Genomic DNA, 19,860 nt, shown 5'->3' on the forward strand with positions numbered 1-19,860 from the left:
CAAGTAGAGAGCACAGGCAAGGTGCCCTTAGTGCTACCTATCTTCCCGCTCATTTTCACTTATCTAACCCATGGCCCCTTCTCTGAAGCAGAACTCAAGGAAAGGAAAGGTATACATGCTGACTCTGCCTTTCTCTCTCCTCCTATCACTTTCCAGCAGGCTACAGGGGGAGGGTTCTGGTTCTGCCTTATGGACAAACTCAGCCCTTTTCTCTACACTTTAGACCTCCAGGCTCAGAGTCCTACAGTACTGGTCGATGTGCTAAAGGATTAAACGAATTTAGCAAAATCTTCTCTCAAGCCAACAGCCTGACCTTTAAGGTTCTGGTCTTTCTTGTATGCGGCACAGTATTTCCTAACCATTCTTCCCGTTTGTATTCCTTCTGTACCAGACATTGAGCACCCCTCAGACAGATAGATGCCTCTGGTCAGAAGTCTCCTGCTGTACTTAGAAAGGCAAAAGAAAATGCACATAAATCATTTCATTACACCGGGTTCTTAATCAGGAGAAGAGACTTAAAAAGGCGAGAGGCAGTAACAAATGAACATTGGCAGAGTGCCTTCCACGTGCCAGGGTCTTCGTGTCATCTCATGCCTTCGCAAAACAATCTGGGAAGATAAACACTACCCCCCATTCATTTTACAGAACGGTCAACTAATGTCAAAGAAATCAAGCAATTTGTTCAGACTCACAGAACTGGTAATTGCAGACCCAGCATTTGAATCCTAGTCTTTCTAACAGAAAAATTCATGCTGTTTCTACTACACTCCATAAATGACATCATTCACTGTATTCTACTGAATCCAAAACATCAGGACTTGTAGGCTGCTCCAATACTGTATGTTCCACTAAAAACACAAACGCACTGCCAATTACATCAGGATGTGCTATTTGTAAGATGAATTCTGATTTCTGAGAAGTAAAAATGTGAAAAGAAACATCTTACAATGAATTAAATCTGATAAATACTGTTTAAGGAAGATGATCTGAGCAGCTGTGGACAGTCTGGACCAGAAGACAAAATGTCCAGTGCTGGGAGAGAATTGGAAAATGCCATAGTCATTCAGCATCTAAGAAACAGAAGGCTGAATAAAGACAGAGCCTTGTGAAATGGGAAGAAAAAGGTGAATTTCTAAGAAATGCTGTCGCAGGTGAATCAACAAGAATAGGGGCAGTTATAAAAGGTGAAGAATGTGCTGGAAGCTAAGATCTTGAAGTTTTGAAGACTAGAAAACAATAGCAATTGAGAAACTGGACAAAAGGAGAGGGATGGCTTCCATTTCACATATATTAACATTCCAAAAATAGAGACTTATCTTCATGTAACTCTGGAGGGAAGAGAGCCAGATATGAGGACATGGGGATCACTCAGAGGCACCAGCTTAGGGGGAAGACAGCACTCTTACTGGGGGTCTAAGGATTAAAAACACCCAGGGTGTACTGGATGTTAAAGGCGAAGAAAAGGAACAGGTTTATGAACATTGGGGAATAAGATGAAGTGAGATCAATACTAGATGCCACTGAAGAAGCTGGTTATCAGAGTTTTTTTTCTTTTTTAAATTTTATTTTTGACAAGCATGCACACAAGTGGGGGAGGGGCAGAGAGAGAGGGGAACAGAGAATCTGAAGCAGGCTCTGTGCTGACAACAGAGACCCCGAGGCAGGGCTTGAACTCGTAAACAGTGAGATCCTGGCCTGAGCCTAAGTCGGATGCTTAACTGACCGAGCCACCCAGGAGAGAAGATATTCTTAAGGAATGATACCGAGTTGAGTGGCTGGACTCACACGAAAATCACTTTCAAAATGGAGGTGTCCTAAGTGCCCATGAGTCGAGCACCCCCTCTAGAGGTTCCTGCCCTAACCTGGCTTACTCCCAGTTCAGAGTAACAGTGGGCGCTGGGCGGGGCAGATTTATATATTCTTAGTGCATACTAAGAATGAATGAATGAATATCTTAGTTTAAATGAAAAAATTAAGTAAACAGAGAAAAAAGCCTGACCAACAGGCATATATATATGAGAGAGAGAGAGAGAGAGTTTTAAGGCCTTGTGTAAAATGTAACTGTATATTCTACCAATTTAATAAATATTTAACTCAACAGCCTACTATGTGCCAGACACCTGACTTATCACTGGGATAAGATGAGTAAGACAATTCCAATCCTGAGAACTTGCAGACCTTAGAGACAGGTGATGAAAACTTGACCTCACCAGATGTCTCATTCTCTCCATCGCTCATTCTAGTCCATGCCGTGATCATTTCTTAACTTGCACTGTTCTCCTGCTTCTACCTTTTCCTGCACCCCTATTCCAGTCTCCTCACAGAGCCTGAGTGACTCTCTTACATGTCTTTTTTTTTTTTAACATTAATTCATTTTTTTTTTTAACATTTATTTATTTTTGGGACAGAGAGAGACAGAGCATGAACGGGGGAGGGGCAGAGAGAGAGGGAGACACAGAATCGGAAACAGGCTCCAGGCTCTGAGCCATCAGCCCAGAGCCTGACGCGGGGCTCGAACTCACGGACCGCGAGATCGTGACCTGGCTGAAGTCGGATGCTTAACCGACTGCGCCACCCAGGCGCCCCAACATTAATTCATTTTTAAGAAACAGAGAGAGACAGAGAATGAGAAGGGGAGGGGCAGAGAGAGAGAGAGGGAGGGACAGAATTTGAAGCAGGCTCCAGGCTCTGAGCTGTCAGCACAGAGCCCAACGTGGGGCTCGAACGCATGAACTGTGAGATCATGAACTGAGCCGAAGATGGACGCTTAACCACCTGAGCCACCCAGGAGCCCCTTGAATGACTCTCTTAAATGTAAATCCTATAACATCCTCCTTTCCCTTCTTAACCGTACAAAGTCCTTAATCTTGGCCCACAAAGTCCCATATGATCTGACCCTGATGTCCTCTCCCACAAGGGTCCTCAGACCCTTTTCCTTGTTGCCTATGCCTGGAATTCTCCTACCAAGGCATCTGTAAGACTTGCTCCTTCATTTTCTACAGACCTCTGTCCAAAGGTCTTATTAAGGAGTCCTTCTCTGACTACCTGGCATTCCCTGACCCCCTTATCCTGTCTTTTCTTAAAAGCATTTACTCAAGAAAATGCATCCATAACCACTGGGATATATTGTTTATTGTCTGCCACCCCCAACAATACTGGAAGCTCCACAAGAAGAGGGTCTGATTGGTTTGTTTTTGTGTTCCCAGCACTTGGCTGGCATGTGTTCATTGGTTAACAAACACTTCTTGAACAAACTGGATGCACTGTTGAGTTATGCCTAGGATTATAGGGGAGCAAAGAGGAGGGTACATGGCGTATCCCAGGAGGGGCCAGAGGATCAGAGAAAACTTCCTTAAGCAAGTAATGTTGGACTTAGACTTCATTCATTCATATGGTCAGTAAGGCTTTCACTTGTTCAACACATTCCTACAGAGTTTTACTATGTGTCAGGCACTATTCTAGAACTCGGAGGGGAGCTGTCAAGAAGGCAGAGAAGTCCTTATTCTTGTGAAACTTACAATCTAGTGGGAGAGAGATAATAAGCAAGCCATTTTGTGAAAAAAGGCAAATATCCAGTGTTGAGACATGCTATGCAAATAACTAAAATAGGGTGACGTAAAAGAAGTCTCCTAGGTGCTTACTTTAGACTGGGTCGCTAGGGAAGTATCTCTAGGAAGTGGCATTTTTGTGGAGACCTGGAGAATAATAAGGAAACTCCCATGTGAAGATGAGGGGGGTGAACATTCTTACAGAGAAAGCACAGCCAGGGCAAAACCCTGAAACGGGAACAGGCTTGAAGTATTCAAGGAACCACAGGGAGGACACACAGCTACTGGGCGGTGGTGAGGAGTCTTAAGAATGAGTAGGACTTAGGGGCACCTGGTGGCTCCGTCGGTTAAGTGTCCGACTCTGTCTCTGGTCTGATCTCACCGTTTGAGACCCGCATCGGGCTCTGTGATGACAGCTCAGAGCTTGGCACTCACTTCAGATTTTGTGTCTCCCTCTCTCTCTCTGCCCCTCCCCCACTTGCACTCTGTGTCTCCCTCTCTCAAAAATAAATATACATTAAACATTTTTTAATGTATATAACTGAATAAGTAGGACTTATTCAGGGAAGGAAGCAGGCTGCAGAGCACTGCAGGTGGAAAGGACAGCATAAACAAAGGCAAGGGGGCATAAAACAGATCGGTGCATATTTAAGTAAATCTAGGAAATTCACTTCTTCTGGGTTCAATGCACAGCCAATGATGAAATCCAGAGTAATATATAGAGAAGTTGTTTTTGTTTTTTGTTTCTTTTTTTTCACGAATCTTCCAGCATCATATTTTGTTGCACTTGAGGGAAGAAAACCATCTCACTAGAAAACATATCCTTAGGGAGATCTATAAACAACTTACTAGAAGAGACTATACTAAGACGTATATTTTTAGAAGATTCAGGTATTACATATTTGAATTCCTGCTAGGCTCAGAAGGTGGGAAGCAAATGCGAACTAGCAAACTTTCATTCCAAACACAGCCTCAGACGCAGAAGTGGTCACCACCCCCGTGTTTCAGACACCGGACTAAAGGAGTCACAGTGGAAAGCCGGGCTTCAGTTCCAGCTCTTTTTTGCCCAGTGTGGTTTCCACTGCTTCCTGGCATCTCAAAGACTCGTTCAATGCACCTGCCTCGTTCAATGATCCTTGCTGTCAATTTATTCTATGGACCCTGCCTTCTACAGTTTTCCTTTGGCTTTATTTCTCTTTTCCTGGGACTACTTATAATTTAGAAAATATATTTTTCTTCTTTTTCCTCTCAGCTAATCTTAATACCATGTTGTATGCAGGCTGGTCTGTAGCTCAACAACTCCCTCCCTCTACTAAAAAAAAAAAAAAAAAAATAATGCAAATCCAAACAAACTCAAATATGGGATTAACGTGCTTGGCCACATCTTTTTCTCTATAGTAACTGAGTCCCCAAGGAGTGTCTAAGTCTTTGGGAATCTTGACAGATCAGAATTTTTGTAGCAGTTGAGATCCTGTTATCAGTAGAACCAGATTCCCCAGGGAAGGCAGTGCTGAATTCACAACAAGGGATTTAATTTAGGCTCACAATTTATCTAGCAATTCGTGACTTATGAGTAACTGTTCAATATGTGTGTCATAATGGCCTGTTGCTGACTTACAGTATGCACAGAGAATGGAGTCATTTTGAGACCAACTACTTTATCCATCAGATGAGAAAGCATCATTAAGTGTACCAAGATAAAATATTCAGGAGGAAATAAATGAAGGATGAAGTTTTCTTCCACTAACAAAGATGCATTTTGCACTCTTATACCACAAACCTCTGGTACATCTTATTCCTCACTTAACAGTGGAAACATGTAGTTAAGATAGCACTGGAGAAGTAAGATGTCCATTGTAAATGAGGTTGAAAAATTATCTGTTGCAGGAGGCATTTACTTTTTAAATTTCTGGATATTCAAGATATGCCCAATGTTTTCTAATACTTTGCTATTAGGTGGCAAAATCCGTGGTATCTATAAATGCCAGGGTGTTCATGAACTTTAGCAATGACATGAAGAGTTACTGTCTCTTGAAAGGTTGATGTAAATTTTTTTTTTTTTTTTTTTGTAAATGGCAAATCCCTGAAATAGGAAAAAGGACATTCTACAATGCGAACAGCAACTAAAAGGCAAGATAGAAAGCAAGGACTGGCCAGTTGCTCAAAACAAAACAAAACCAAACAAACAAAAAAAACACCTGTGAGAAAGCTGGTCCCAATTTTTAGATGTAAAACCTTTCCAGAGACCACAGCCTAAGACAGGTGCTCAGCAACCTTCACCTTTTTGAAAATAGTGGAGATTGCCAAGAGGCAAATAAACATGGTTACAGGGAAAAGGTGAGCCAATACCAGGCAGGGTCCAAGAAACAGCATAAAAGTGCAAAGCATCAAAAATAACTAAATATTTTATTTCCATTTTCCACTGTTCCTTTTTACCCATGCTTAAAGAAGTAAAATTTTTGGGGGGAGCTTAAAACTTGGTTTGTAACACCGAAGCTGTGACAATAAACACAAACATTATTTAGCTAACATTATTAAAAATGAAATTAATGTCAGAGTTACCTGAAATTCTAATCCATAGTTTTCTCTGCAGAATTCTCTCAATTTAGGATACACATTTTCTCTTAGTGCCTGTCTTTCTGCTCCTGTGTCTGTGGTAGAAAAACAAACACATAGAGAGGGAGTTATGTCCACACGTATGTATTTCTGGAAAAACAAGGTAAACTTACAATTAATATTAACATTAATATAACCAGATTGGGTGCCAACTGTGAAATGATGGGATATCTGACAAGCTGGGGAGCCCTGTTCCTAATAGGGGACGGGGAGTAGTGACCCCTCTTCCAGACACGCACAGGAAGCCTGAGGAATGGATGGGAGTCTCACTGGTCAGTTCCGTGTATGTGACAGGGCTGGAAATTCATATTTGAGCCTTTATGCCCACACATGAATCTCTTAAATAGCCAGACGTGCTGTCTTTGGAAGAGACAGAAGAAAAAAATCATAGGGCTATTGGCTATGAGGTGTTTTAGCCCCATTAAGTGTAAAAGTTACAAAATCACACACACATGCACACACACATTAATTCAGTTACCAATTTCCAAAAAAATTCAATCTCTATCATCATGCCTAGAGTACTTAGGACTAATTAGACTTTTACAAAATTCAGTACGGCATCCATGCAATCAATGCAACAGTGAGGAGGGACAAATTGTGGGAGCCAACATCCAAACTTGGTAGATTCCACTGGCCAATGGGTTAGCAGAGTAACGCCTGCCACCCTGGGCACAGGGACTGCCTGTTTATCAGAGAGGGGAATTGTGTCACATGTTCCACACCACGTAAAAACTTCAAAATCATGTTACAATTTACGTCATTAAAAAAAAAAAAAACATACAAGAAGAAAGAGAGAACTTGAAACCGGAAGAACCACAGAGTATGTATGTATTTAATGGCAAGTGTTTTGCACAGAAAGGGCTTTCCAAAGCCACCTGTGCTGGGAGATTATCTGCATCGATGATGTCGCCGTAAAATGCTTACAGCAAAGACAGGCTGTTCCCTGCCCAACTAACTTCAGTGAAAGAGGAGAACAGAGATTTTAAAAATTAGGTTAATGTCTTATCTCATAAAAATTACCATTTGCCAAATGTACCTCAATCCCAGCCATAACTATAAAACATTTGCATACCGCATTTATAACTAAGAGCCAGTTTAAAAGACTTGCCTTATTATTCTCGTTTGTCTGTCCATGCAAATTCAACCATATGCTGTGCTGACCTACTCTACTTTCCTACTATTCTCAAGACTATTTTGAGATGTAAATAACCAATCTCAAGAGTCTGAAATGCAGCTGGAGGCTGACAAAGTGACAGAAACCCGTATTTACAGGGAAACCAGAAACTCAATACAAGGCTTCTAAATCACCATATGGTCCGAGTCTTTTCTAACCATAGATCCAGCATGGACCCTCAGTTTAAAAGGAAAGCTGGAGGACCGAGTGGTACATTTGAGCAGTGCCCACGTGCTGTTAAGGCACTAGTGGAGGCAGTATGCTAAGCTTTTACAGGGTTTTATCATCTCAGGATCAGAGCCCCATCCCCCTTCACCCCATTTTAAGGGCTGAAAACACTAACTTTGCAATAAAGCTGATTAATATTCAACCAATCTCTCTAAAAGGCTGTACATGTTTAAAACACAAGTAACAAAAGTCACTTTAAAAATAAACAAATATTGGGGTGCCTGGGTGGCTCAGTCAGTTGAGTGTCCAACTCTTGGTTTCAGCTCAGATTATGATCTCATGGTTTATGAGATCAAGTCCTGTGCTCTGCACTGACAGTGTGGAGCCTGCTTGGGATTCTCTCCTCCTCTCTTTCTGCCCTTCCCCTACTAGTGCGCACATGTGCACGTGGTCTCTCTCTCCCAAAATAAACAAACATTTAAAAATTAACATTAAAATTAAACAACTACTACCAGATGTGGAAGCTGGAAATAACATGCATGATATAATGATTATATTATTACATAATTAAGTAAACAAGGGCTATTAAGGTATACTAACGTAGTATCAAAATAACATGAGAAACTATGAAATGATGGAAGGAGCAGAAATTATTTAATATGTTATTGTAACTCATTACTAGGTACAGCCATCTGAATGTGCCATATTATGAGGATAAGACAGAAATATAGTCTCTAATCTCTAATATTTACCAAATGCTTACTGTAGTCATGTATTAAGTATTTCTATTTATTCTAAGTATTTCTTAGTCCCTCTGACAACAACTCTCTGAAATGGGTAAAATTATTATTCCATTTTTTTAATAAGAGGAAACTGAAATACACAGAAGTTATGAGACTTGCCTGAGTCATATGACCACTAAGTTAGAGAAGCTGGATTTGAATCTAGAGAGCCGTATGCTATAGTTCACTCTCACTAGAGGAAATATGCAACGGTGCAAAGAAACAATCTTTGAAAATGACACATAGACTAACTTCATAGAATGGTTAAGGAATGCTGAACTCACCTCTCATCTGGACTCTGCCTCTCTGTTCTCATTCTTGCCCCCTTCAAACCATTCTCCACAGAGGAGCCAGACTCCTCTTTTACAAATGCCAATCAGATCACAGAAAGCCCTCCAGGGGCTTTGCAAGGCACTTGCAATGACATCCATGCCTCTTACCTTGAATGTTCTCCCTCCCCCAAAGGGATCTCTTACCACTACTGGATTACACACCTACTCACGGCCTTCACGCTAGCTGTGACTTCCTCCTGTAATGGTTAGTCCTGTGGTCATCTCAAAGCATCTCCTGTCATTCAAGTGTCAGTTTTAGAGCCACCTCCTCAGAGAGGCCTCTTTGAGCCCTCCATCTATGAACCACTCTCTGTCACATCACCTCTCAAGTCTTTTGCACATTACTCATCACTTTACTGTTGCTATTCAGTTACTATTTGTCTCCCCTACTGCAATGTGAGCTCAAAGAGTCAGAACCCTTCTGTTGTCTCGTTTATTGCGACATCGCCAGTGATCAGAGTTATGCTCGATTAAGAAATGAGTGAATGAAAAAAAAAAAAAACCCACACATGCACCAGTGACCAAAATGAGCTGACAGGCAATGCTTCCTTGTAATTACCTCCGGAAACAGAAGGGCTTCCTACATCACAATTTGTCACTGGATGGACCCAGAATCAAGACTAGGGGAAATTCTGGGAAATAAACGATGTGGCTTATAAAGTTGGTTTCATGAGGTAAGTGAATGGGCTGAAATACTGGTTTCTTTTTTGGTTTCTGTGTTTCTGGCAGAATACATTTTACCAAGTCATGTTGACCTTTCCTAAAAATATGAAGAAAACATATGCACATATCTGACAGACGTTTTGTGTTATTACTTATGTTACAAAAAAGTCTCAGATTTTCCTATATTTGTATTAATAGGTGATGAGTGGCTCTGGAAATGGAAAAGTAATTAAGATAGAATGGATTAGTTATAATGGGTGGCAGATAAGCTGGCTTAATTATATTAAAAAACCTAATTCATACTAACAGCAAATCCGGATGGTTGGCAATTAAAAAAACATTAGAATGTCATAAACAGGAAAAATTAAGTTACAAAATGTCACACATAAAAAGAGACCTCTTTAAAAAGTGTAGGTCAGACACAAGGTATGTCATCATTTACTCTTTCTACATAGTCACTGCATCCATTTGTATCTGCCCAGCTCCTTAGCGCTTTGAAAAGATACATTAACACTTGGGCAGCATTACTAGGTTTTTAAGAAGTTGTTTTCTATAATTCCTCAATGATCTCAGAGTTAATGATCGTTTCTAATGCCGTGTCTGAGTTACCCACAGGAAAAGCCTTAGTTGAGGGAGTATTATTAATCAATACCATTTATCCCACTTCATGAGGGATTTAGATTAATTCCAAATTTCTATCAAAAATAAAAGTGCCAAGGGCCATGCCCTGGGTGGCTCAGTCGGTCGAGCGTCCGACTTCAGCTCAGGTCACGATCTCCCAGCTCGTGAGTTTGACCCTGCACCGGGCTTTGCCGTGACAGCAAGGAGCCTGCCTCGGATTCTCTGTCTCCCTCTCTCTCTGCCCCTCCCCAACTCATTCTCTGTCTCTCAAAAATAAACATTAAAAAGAAATAAGTAAAAATGCCAACACGACCATGTTGCACGGGGACTTCTTACTGTCCCTGCCTCACCCAAACTTAAGGCCAGGGGCATTTGATTAAGTCGCTTCCATCCGGGCAGCTCAGAAAATTCATTTAGGATCCAGCCCACACCCTCTGCTACAACTGTTGTTCCAGCCCAGCCTCCCAGATTTCTGTACATTTGCTCTTGCCTGGGTTCTCTTTCTTCCCCTGGCCTGTCAGCCAGTGATTCCTCTGGACACCCTACCTGGCTTCTGTTGTTTTTGTTTGGGTTGATTTCTTGTCTGATGGCTTCCAGAGGTTGGCTCCTCTCTACACCCTCTAAGCTCTCTGTGCCCAACCAGCCACGCTTACCCTTATATGTATCACCAAATCCTGTCAATTTGATCACAAACATCTTTTGAATCTGGCCACTCTCTAGTTTTGTACTCACCATCTCTCAACCCGAAGGGTCCCCAAGTCTCCTATTTGATTGACCTGTTATCTGTCCCTCCTCATTGCAGTCTTATACTCCAGAGAACAGATGGAGAGAAATCCAAGACAAAAGAAAAGCAATAACTAGTTTGATCAATGCAGGTCTTGGCTGGAATCTGGTGGCCCAGAAGATAAAGGCTGTGAAGTTCAGTAGACGTAAATGTGTTTTCTAGCTAAGTTCCATGTTCTACTGCTCTCTACCATGTACCCTCCTGGGTACATTTTCAGCTATTACTTGAACCCAACCCTTGTCCTTAATACATACTGCTTTCCATGCTCAGAATTCTTTATCCTTGCATCCCCTTTGCCTGGCAGACTTTGACCTTTCTTAGGCCCAATCAAAGGTAGTATACTTAGTGATTTCTTACTACTCAGAGGCAGGCATGCTCTGTCTAGCTCATCCCAGTGAGCACTGTGCTCACTCCTATGTATCATCATATACTATATTATAATTTTTAATTTGTCTCCCCTAATAGACTTGTGAGTTCATGACATGCTGGGACTTTCTCATTCACCTCTGCAATGTGGAAATTAAAGCAGACCCCAGTACACAGTCAATAAGTGAATGGGCAAATAGATGCTATCTACAATGAAAACATTGATTAATCCCAACTAAAGAATGTGTCTCCACAAAGCTAACACAAATCAAAATGCAATACCGTTTTCAAGTAATAACTGACTGTGTCTGCAGCATTAATAGTCGTGTGTGAATGTGGGGTGATGTTACAAAACATATGACAGAGTTTGGTATAGTGGGGAATTTATTAGATCCTCAATAAAATTCACTAAAACTGTCAAAATAAGCATTTTAATTCTCTGTAAATTCACCGAAGACCAAAGGCATAAAGCAAACTGGGAAATGACTTTAATGAAAAACTACTCAACTCTGGGTGAGAACAGTGAGAATCTATGGGACTGTCCCATTCCTCTTTAACTGCCACACCCCTTCCCATGTCAGACAAGGTCAAGCTGTGAGTATCAACAACTTCATTGCTAGAGAGCACTTGCTTGATCTGGAGCGGAGCATGGGAACACTCCATGGCCATCCGTGTTGTTGGCAGCAGCAGTGGTCTCAGAGGTAGAGAGACCTCTGTGGCTCAGCCAACCTATAGTTTCACCCAAATGTAAAAAGGAGACAAAGGAAATAAACAGTCATGGAAGGCCTTGTTAAGTTCTCTGCAAATTCCTAGCTGATGGGAAGGCTACCCACAAACACAAGAGAGACTGAAAGCTACCCTCGTATTTGTGGCTGACTTTGAGCCTGTGTACATAGGCAGTGTAAACATAAGACTGGGTGGAAAGTAAAAGTTAGGATAGACTTAAACACTGGCTAAGCTTTGCAGGTGTTCCCCAGCCCATAGAAACTGGCAGAGAACAGAAGCCCTACTGGCTTGAGGCATTTGAGAAGAAACTCTTGAAGTCATTGACAGACATTAAGCTACAGAGAAAAGTGGGTGATCCCTGGGAAGTCAGGCATATCTTCATCATCACCACCATCACCATCAAATAACTGGGCAGAGACAGCAGCAGCCTGAACTGTGGGGAACCGATGCCATGGATTTAGTCCAGGCAAGTAACTAAACAAACAAACAAAATATGCCAACAAATTAAAAAAACACCACTCAGAAGTAAAAATCAGAATCCAGATTTGTTACAGTGTATTACCTAAAACGTCTACTTTTTAACAAAAAATCTTGAGATATATAAAGAAACAGAAAAATGTAACACCTATTCAGGATAAAAAAGCAGTCAACAGAAATGAGCTGTGGGTGGTTCCTATATGAGATTTAGAGAACAAAGACTGCAAAACAGCTATTAAAGATGTATTCAGAGAACTTCAGGTCACCGTGTTTAAGGAAGAAAGAAAAATAAACAAGTTCCCAGAAACCTGTGGGCAGCATCTGCTGGAGTGGTACATAGGTAAAGGGAGTCCCAGAAGGACAGGAGTTCAAGAGAAAGGAGGAAAATAATTTTGAAGAAATAATTGTGCAAATGTCCCAAACTTAATGGACAACATTAATCTACACATCCGTGAAGATGAAAGAACCCAAATATGTAATGACTAAGAGATCCACAGTTAGACACCTAGTCAAACAGTTGAAACCAAAGATAAAGAGCAAATCTTGAAAACAGCAAGCAAAAAATGACTCATCACACTAAGGGAAACAATACAATAAGGGTTGACTTCTCATGAGAAGGCATGGAAACCAGAAGGCAATGGAATGACATACTCAAATAATGGGGAAAAAAGGTCAACCAAGAGTTCCATATCTAATAAAACTATGTATAAAGAAAAAAAGACCTGGAGGACATGATGTTAATGGAATAAGACACAGAAAATTACTGCACGATTCCACTTACAGGTAGAATCTAAAATAGTCAAACTCACAGCAGCAGAGAATAGAATGATCGGTGCCAGGGGCTGAAGGGAGACATGGGAAGGGGTTGGTCAAAGGGTGTAAAGTTGCATTTAGGCAAGATGAAAAAGTAGATCTAAAATAGAGAGAGAAATGTGAATATAGTTAACAATACTGTATTTTAGGCTTTAAATTTGCCAAGATCCTAAGCATGATCACCAAAAAAAAAAAAAAAAAAAAAAAAAGGAAAAAAGACTATGTGAAGTGATGAATATATTAATTGGCTTGATTGTGATTAATTCACAGTGTGTAACAAAACATCAAGTTGTACATCTTAAATATTTACAACTTGTCAATTGTACCTCCATAAACTTGAGAAAAGAAAGTGAAATAAGAACATTAACAAATTTAAAAAGATTGAGAAACGCTGCGGCTAGCAGATCTGCATTAAGAATTTACAAAAGAGGGGCAGCCAAGTGGCTCAGTCGGTTAAGTGTCCAACTTCGGCTCAGGTCACGATCATGCAGTTTGTCAGCTCAAGCCCCGTATCAGGCTCTGTGCTGACAGCTCAGAGCCTGGAGCCTGCTTCAGATTCTATGTTTCTCTCTCTGTCCCTCCCCTGCTTGCACTCTCTCTCTCTCTCAAATAAGTAAACATTAAAAATTTTAAATTTTTTTTTTTTCAACGTTTATTTATTTTTGGGACAGAGAGAGACAGAGCATGAACAGGGGAGGGGCAGAGAGAGAGGGAGACACAGAATCGGAAACAGGCTCCAGGCTCTGAGCCATCAGCCCAGAGCCTGATGCGGGGCTCGAACTCACGGACCGCGAGATCGTGACCTGGCTGAAGTCGGACGCTTAACCGACTGCGCCACCCAGGCGCCCCAACATTAAAAATTTTAAAATATTAATTTAATATTAAAAATATTAAAAATAAAGAAAGTCCTCCAAACTGAAAAGAAATGGCATCAGACGTTAACAAATCCATACAAAGAATGAAAAGCACTGTGAAAAGTATGTAAAAAAAAGATTACATAATTATGTATTTTTTTCTGTATTCCTTTATATACTTTTTACAAATTTTAAATCATTTTATCTTCTTTTAAAAAAAATTTTTTTTAATGTTTATTTATTTTTGAGGCAGGGAGAAACAGAGCATGAACGTGGGAGGGTCAGAGAGAGAGGGAGACACAGAATCCGAAGCAAGCTCCAGGCTCTGAGCTGTCAGCACAGAGCCCGACACGGGGCTCAAACTCACGGCCCTCAAGATCATGACCTGAGCCGAAGTTGGACGCTTAACCGACTGAGCCACCCAGGCGCCTGTCATTTTATCTTCTTTAATCACGATAAGTGTACTCTTTAATCCCTATCCCCCATTTCCCCCATCCTCCCATCCATCTCCCCCTGGTAAACATTGGTTTGTTCTTCATAGTTAAGAGTCTGTTTCTTGGTTTGTCTCTCTTTCCTTTGTTTTGTAGAATTTGTAGAATTTGTTTGTAAATTCTACATATGAGTGAGATCATATGGTGCATGTCTTTCTCTGACTTATTTTGCTTAGCATTATATTCTTTAGCTCCATCCATATTGTTGCAAATGGCAAGATTTCATTCTTTTTTGTGGATGAATAATATTCCATTGTGAATATATATCACAGTTCCTTTATCCATTCATCAATCAATGAACATCTGGGCTGCTTCCATAGTTCGGCCATTGTAAAAAATGCAGCAATACACATAGGAGTGCATGTATCCCTCTGAATTAGTGTTTTTGTATATTTTGGGTAAATACTCGGTGATGTAATTACCGGATTGTAAAGTAGTTCTGTTAATTTTTAAAGGAACTTCCATACCGTTTTCCAGAATGGCTGCATCAGTTTGCATTCCCACCAATGGTGCAAGAGGATTCCTTTTTCTCCACGTCATTGCCAACACTTGTTGTTTCCTGTGGTTTTGATTTTAGCCATTCTGAAGGATGTGAGGTAGTATCTTATTGTGGTTTTGATTTGTATTTCCCTGATGATGAGTGATGTTGAACATCTTTTCATGTGTCTGTTGGCCATGTGGATGTCTTCTTTGGAGAAATATCTGTTCATGTCTTCTGACCATTTTTAATTGAATTATTTGTTTTTTGGGTATTGAGTTGTAACAGCTCTTTATATATTTTGGAATCAAACTCTTTATCTGATATGTCATTTGCAAATATCTATTTAGTTGGTTACCTCTTTTACATGCTTCTTGAAAAAAAAGACTATAACACTGCACTGTTTGGTTTTAACAAACATACATATATATATAACACATGCCAATAGTAACAAAAACAGGGAGGAGAAAATGGAGCCATAGTGGCACAAAGTATGTTTTACCAGAATTAAGTTAGTATTCACCTAAAGTGTAATAAGATAGATTTTATAATCCCTAGAGCATTAAAAAAGTAAATAAAAACAATATAACAAAGGAATTAAAATGATACACTAAAAGGGGTGCCTGTAGCTCAGTTGGTTAAGCATCAAACTCTTGATTTCGGCTCAGGATATGACTCCTGGCTTGTGAGACCGAGCCCTGCGTTGGGCTCTACACTGACAGCATGAAGCCTGCTTGGGATTCTCTCTCTTCCTCTCTTTCTGTCCCTCCCCTATGTGCTCTCACTCAAAATAAGTAAATTTAAAAAAATTAAAAAGATACATTCAAATATTTTACAAAGAAGAGTGTAGAGTGAGAACAGATGAAGAAGAATGACATGAGTTATGTAGAAAACAAAGAGCAAAAGGAGAAATAAACCCAAACACATCAATGATTACTTTAAGTAAGAATAAACGCTCAAATGGAAAAAGACTGTCTCCTGGATATGGATATTATCTAAGGATAATGAAACCATATTCAATTGTATGCTATCTACAAGTGACACACTAGGTTTAAAAACACCAATAGGTTGAGGGACACCTGGGCGGCTCAGTTGGTTAAATGCCCAACTCTTGATTTCAGCTCAGATCATGACCTCACAATTCATGGGATCAAGCCCTGTGTCAGGCTCCAGCTTAGCCTGGAGCCTGCTTAAGATTCTCTCTCTCTTTCTCCCTCTGCCCCTCTCCCCTGATCACTTCCTCTCTCTCTTTCAAAATAAGTAAGAATTTTTTTAAAAGAAAAAAAAAAACCAAGAAGTTGAAAGTAGAAGGATAGAAAAAAATAACATGAAAACAGGAACCAAAAGCAGACTGAATATATAAAATCAGACAAGACAGATTTTAAGAAACAATACTAGAGAAAAAAAAAGAGCCATGATATAACAATTATAAACAGAGATGAAAAATATATAAAGCAAAAATTGACAGAAGTAAAAAGAGAAATAGACATTTCAACAACAGCTAATGATTTCTATGGTCTATTCTTAATAATGGATAAAACTACAAAACAGAAAATCAACAAGGATACAGAAGATTTCAACAACACTATCAAACAACTTGACCTAACTGACATTTGTAGAACTATCCCCCCCAAAAGACAGCAAAACACCTTTTTTCTAGTGCTCTGATGATAGGTCATATGCTAAACCACAAACAAGTCTTGTAAATTTAACAGTACTAAAATTGTAACAAATATGATCTATAATAGAATAAAAAATCAATAACATAAAGATTTTTGGGAAACTCTCAGGTTTTTTTTTTAAGTTTATTTATTCTGAGAGAGAGGTGGGGTTTAGGGGTAGAGAGAGAGGAAAGAGAGAATCTCAAGCAGGCTCTGTGCTGTCAGCACTGAGCCTGATGTGGGGTTTGATGTGGGGCTTGATCTTAGAGATCATGACCTGAGCCAAAACTGAGTCAGATCCTTAATGGAGTGAGCCACACAGGCACCCCTGGAAACCTCCAGATATTTGGAAATTGAACAGCACACTTCTAAAATACTCATGTACCAAAGATCAATGCAACAAGAGAAACAAATGTTTTGAAGTGAATAAAAACCCATGTTAAAAGCCATGAAATGTAGTGGTGAGAAAGAAATCTCTATCTTTAAATACCTATAACAAAAATGAAAGGTCTCAAATCAATAACTCAAGAGTCCACCTTCCCAGTAAAAGAAGAGCAAACTCAACCCAAAGCAAAGAACAGGGGAAAAAATTAAGCATGAAAATCAATGAAATAGAAATCAGGAAAACAAAACACCCCCCTCTCCCCACCAGAGAATCAGTAAAGTCAAAAGCTGGTTCTTTAAAAGATCAGTAACATTTATGAACTTTTGGCTAGGTTGACTAAGACAAAAAAAAGACAAATGATCAAAATAGGAATGAAGGAGAAACCATATGGCATACTGACACTACTGAACTCTTAAAAATCGTCTCATGAAGAAAATCACCATTCTGGAGTGTTTAATTGGTAAATTATATCAATAAAGAAGAAATAATCATTTACAAACACTTTCAGAAAACAGAGTAAGGAAAATAGTTTTCAATTCCTTCTTTAAGTCTGCTGTATAATCCTAAACCCAAAGCCAAAGATATCGAAAGAAAAAAAACACAAAACAAAAATTACAGACTAATATAACCCTCATGAACATAAATGCAAAAATCCTTTTCAAAATACTAGCAACCTTAGTTCAGCAACCTATATATCATGTCCAACAGGGGTTTGTTACAAGAAGGAGAGGTTAGTTTTAATATTTGAAAATCATTAATGGAACATGCCATTACATTACACGAGGACATGACCATATGATCACTCCACAGATGCAGAAAAAAAAAAAAATCATTTGACAAAATCGAATACCCATTCAGGACAAAAACTTGGCTACAGGAACAGAGAGGAATCTTCCGCATTCTGGTAAAGGGCATCTGCACAAAACTCTACAGCTAGCACCATGCTTCATGGTGTAAAAACTGAATGGCTTCTACCTGTGATCAGGAACACTTCCTTGTCACATCTATTCAGCATTTTACTGGTTCCAGTCAGTGCAGTGAAAAACAATAAAAAATAAAAAATAAAAAATAAAATAATAATAATAAAAAAGAAAGGCAATAACATTGGAAATAAGCAAATATAACCATTTTTATTCTCAAATGACAAGATCTTCTATATGGAAAGTCAGGAATCCAGAGGAAAAATTTCAGTAACTGATAAACGAGTTCAGCAAAGTTGCTGGATATTCCATACAAAATCAATCATATTTTTTTATACTCACCCCAATCCAGAAATGAAATATAAAAACTGCACTTACAGTAGCATTAAAATAATAAAACACTGAAAAATAAATATAACAAAAGAAATGCAAGACATATCGCGTTTACAAACTATAAAACCTTGCTGAGAGAAAGATCTAAATAGACATTTCATCTTCAAGAGTTGGAAGACTCAAAATTGTCAGAATGACAATCCTTACCAAATACTGGCCTGAGATTCTCTAAAATCATCTACAGATCCTACACAATCCCTATCAAAATCCCAGCACATTTTGCAACTATTTTTTGAGTACCATCATTAACATGAAATAAAAGGTACACCTTAGTCGATCTTGCCCATTACCTGCTCTGTAAGGTACACCGACTGGTATCAGAGAGGACAGTGGACTGACTGAGTGTGGTTCTGGAACCAAACTTCCTAGGTCTGAATTCCAGCTCCTTCATGCACCAGCTGTATGATCTCTGCCAAATTACTAAATCTTTCTGGGTTTCCGTTTATTTTTCACTTGTCACATGCAATCAACATTACTAATATCAGCCTTATGAGGTGTTGGGAGTACTTAAACACACCTGGTGTATGATAAATGCTCAATAAATGTTTGCAATTACTTTATCACACAATTTGAGGGTCAAATATTTATTAAAGCATTTTTTTTAAACTTACGACAATTTTCAGTACTGAAAGAGTAATGGTAAAGTAGCCACAACAATCGTATCTTGTCCCACATCATATTACTCAAAATGATTGAATTTTCAGGGTGCCTGGGTGGCTTAGTCAGTTAAGCATCTAACTCTTTTTTTTTAATTTTTTTAATGTTTATTTATTTTTGAGAGAGACAGAGCATGAGCTGGGGAGGCGCAGACACACACACACACACACACACACACACACACACACACACACACACACACACACAATCTGAAGCAGGCCCGATGTGGGAGTCGAACCCACAGACTGCGAGATCATGACCTGAGCTGAAATCGGATGTCCAACCGACTGAGCCACCCAGTCGCCCAAGCATCTATTAATTTTGGCTCAGATCATGATTCCTGCAGGGTTCATCTGGTTGAGCATCCGTCTCTTGATTTCGGCTCAAGTCATGATCTTGCAGTCGCGAGATCCAGCCCTGGGTTGGGCTCTGCACGGAGCATGGAGCCTGCTTGAGATTCTCTCTCTCCCCCTTCCTCTGCCTCTACCTTGCTCATGTGTGCTCCCTCCCTCTCTCTCAAAAAAAAAAAAAAAAAAAAAGATTAAATTATCTAGATATTTTTTTAAAGCCTTAGAGAAAACCATTAAAATTTTTTTAAATCTAAGATTTTTTTAAAAATACAAATTTAGTTTTAAAAATATATAAACTTATTCTTCTAATTATCAGTTTATGAAAATACTCTTAAAAACTTCCAGTAGGAATTCAGTATTATTTCTATACCTAAATACATTTTAGGAAAAAAGAAATCATAAAAGTTAATAATGGACTTGTTTCTGATAATGTTGAATAAAAGAAACCTGTACAAGTATCACACTAAACACAACTAAATGCAGCATAAAATATTTAAAAAATATTTTTATATGTGTCACACAGATGGAAAAAACTAAGCAATGCACAGAGGTCCAAGGCATAGTGAATCTCAGAAATTAGGAGATCCCTGAGGCCAGCTTT

General features: G+C 39.4%; 1 protein-coding gene across 1 annotated transcript in view; it reads right to left on the bottom strand.

Annotated features, from left to right (window-relative positions):
- The window catches only part of NWD2 (NACHT and WD repeat domain containing 2), a 184,890-nt gene that overhangs the window by 103,817 nt on the left and 61,213 nt on the right, over positions 1–19,860 (bottom strand). The window contains exon 2 of the mRNA XM_025922342.2: positions 6,111–6,199. Coding sequence (XP_025778127.1) covers positions 6,111–6,199 — 89 coding nt within the window. The remainder of the gene's footprint in view (positions 1–6,110; positions 6,200–19,860) is intronic.

Source organism: Puma concolor, chromosome B1 (assembly GCF_028749965.1).
Source record: "Puma concolor isolate L17-30 chromosome B1, mPumCon1.1.hap2, whole genome shotgun sequence".
NCBI classification, from domain to species: Eukaryota; Metazoa; Chordata; class Mammalia; order Carnivora; family Felidae; genus Puma; species Puma concolor.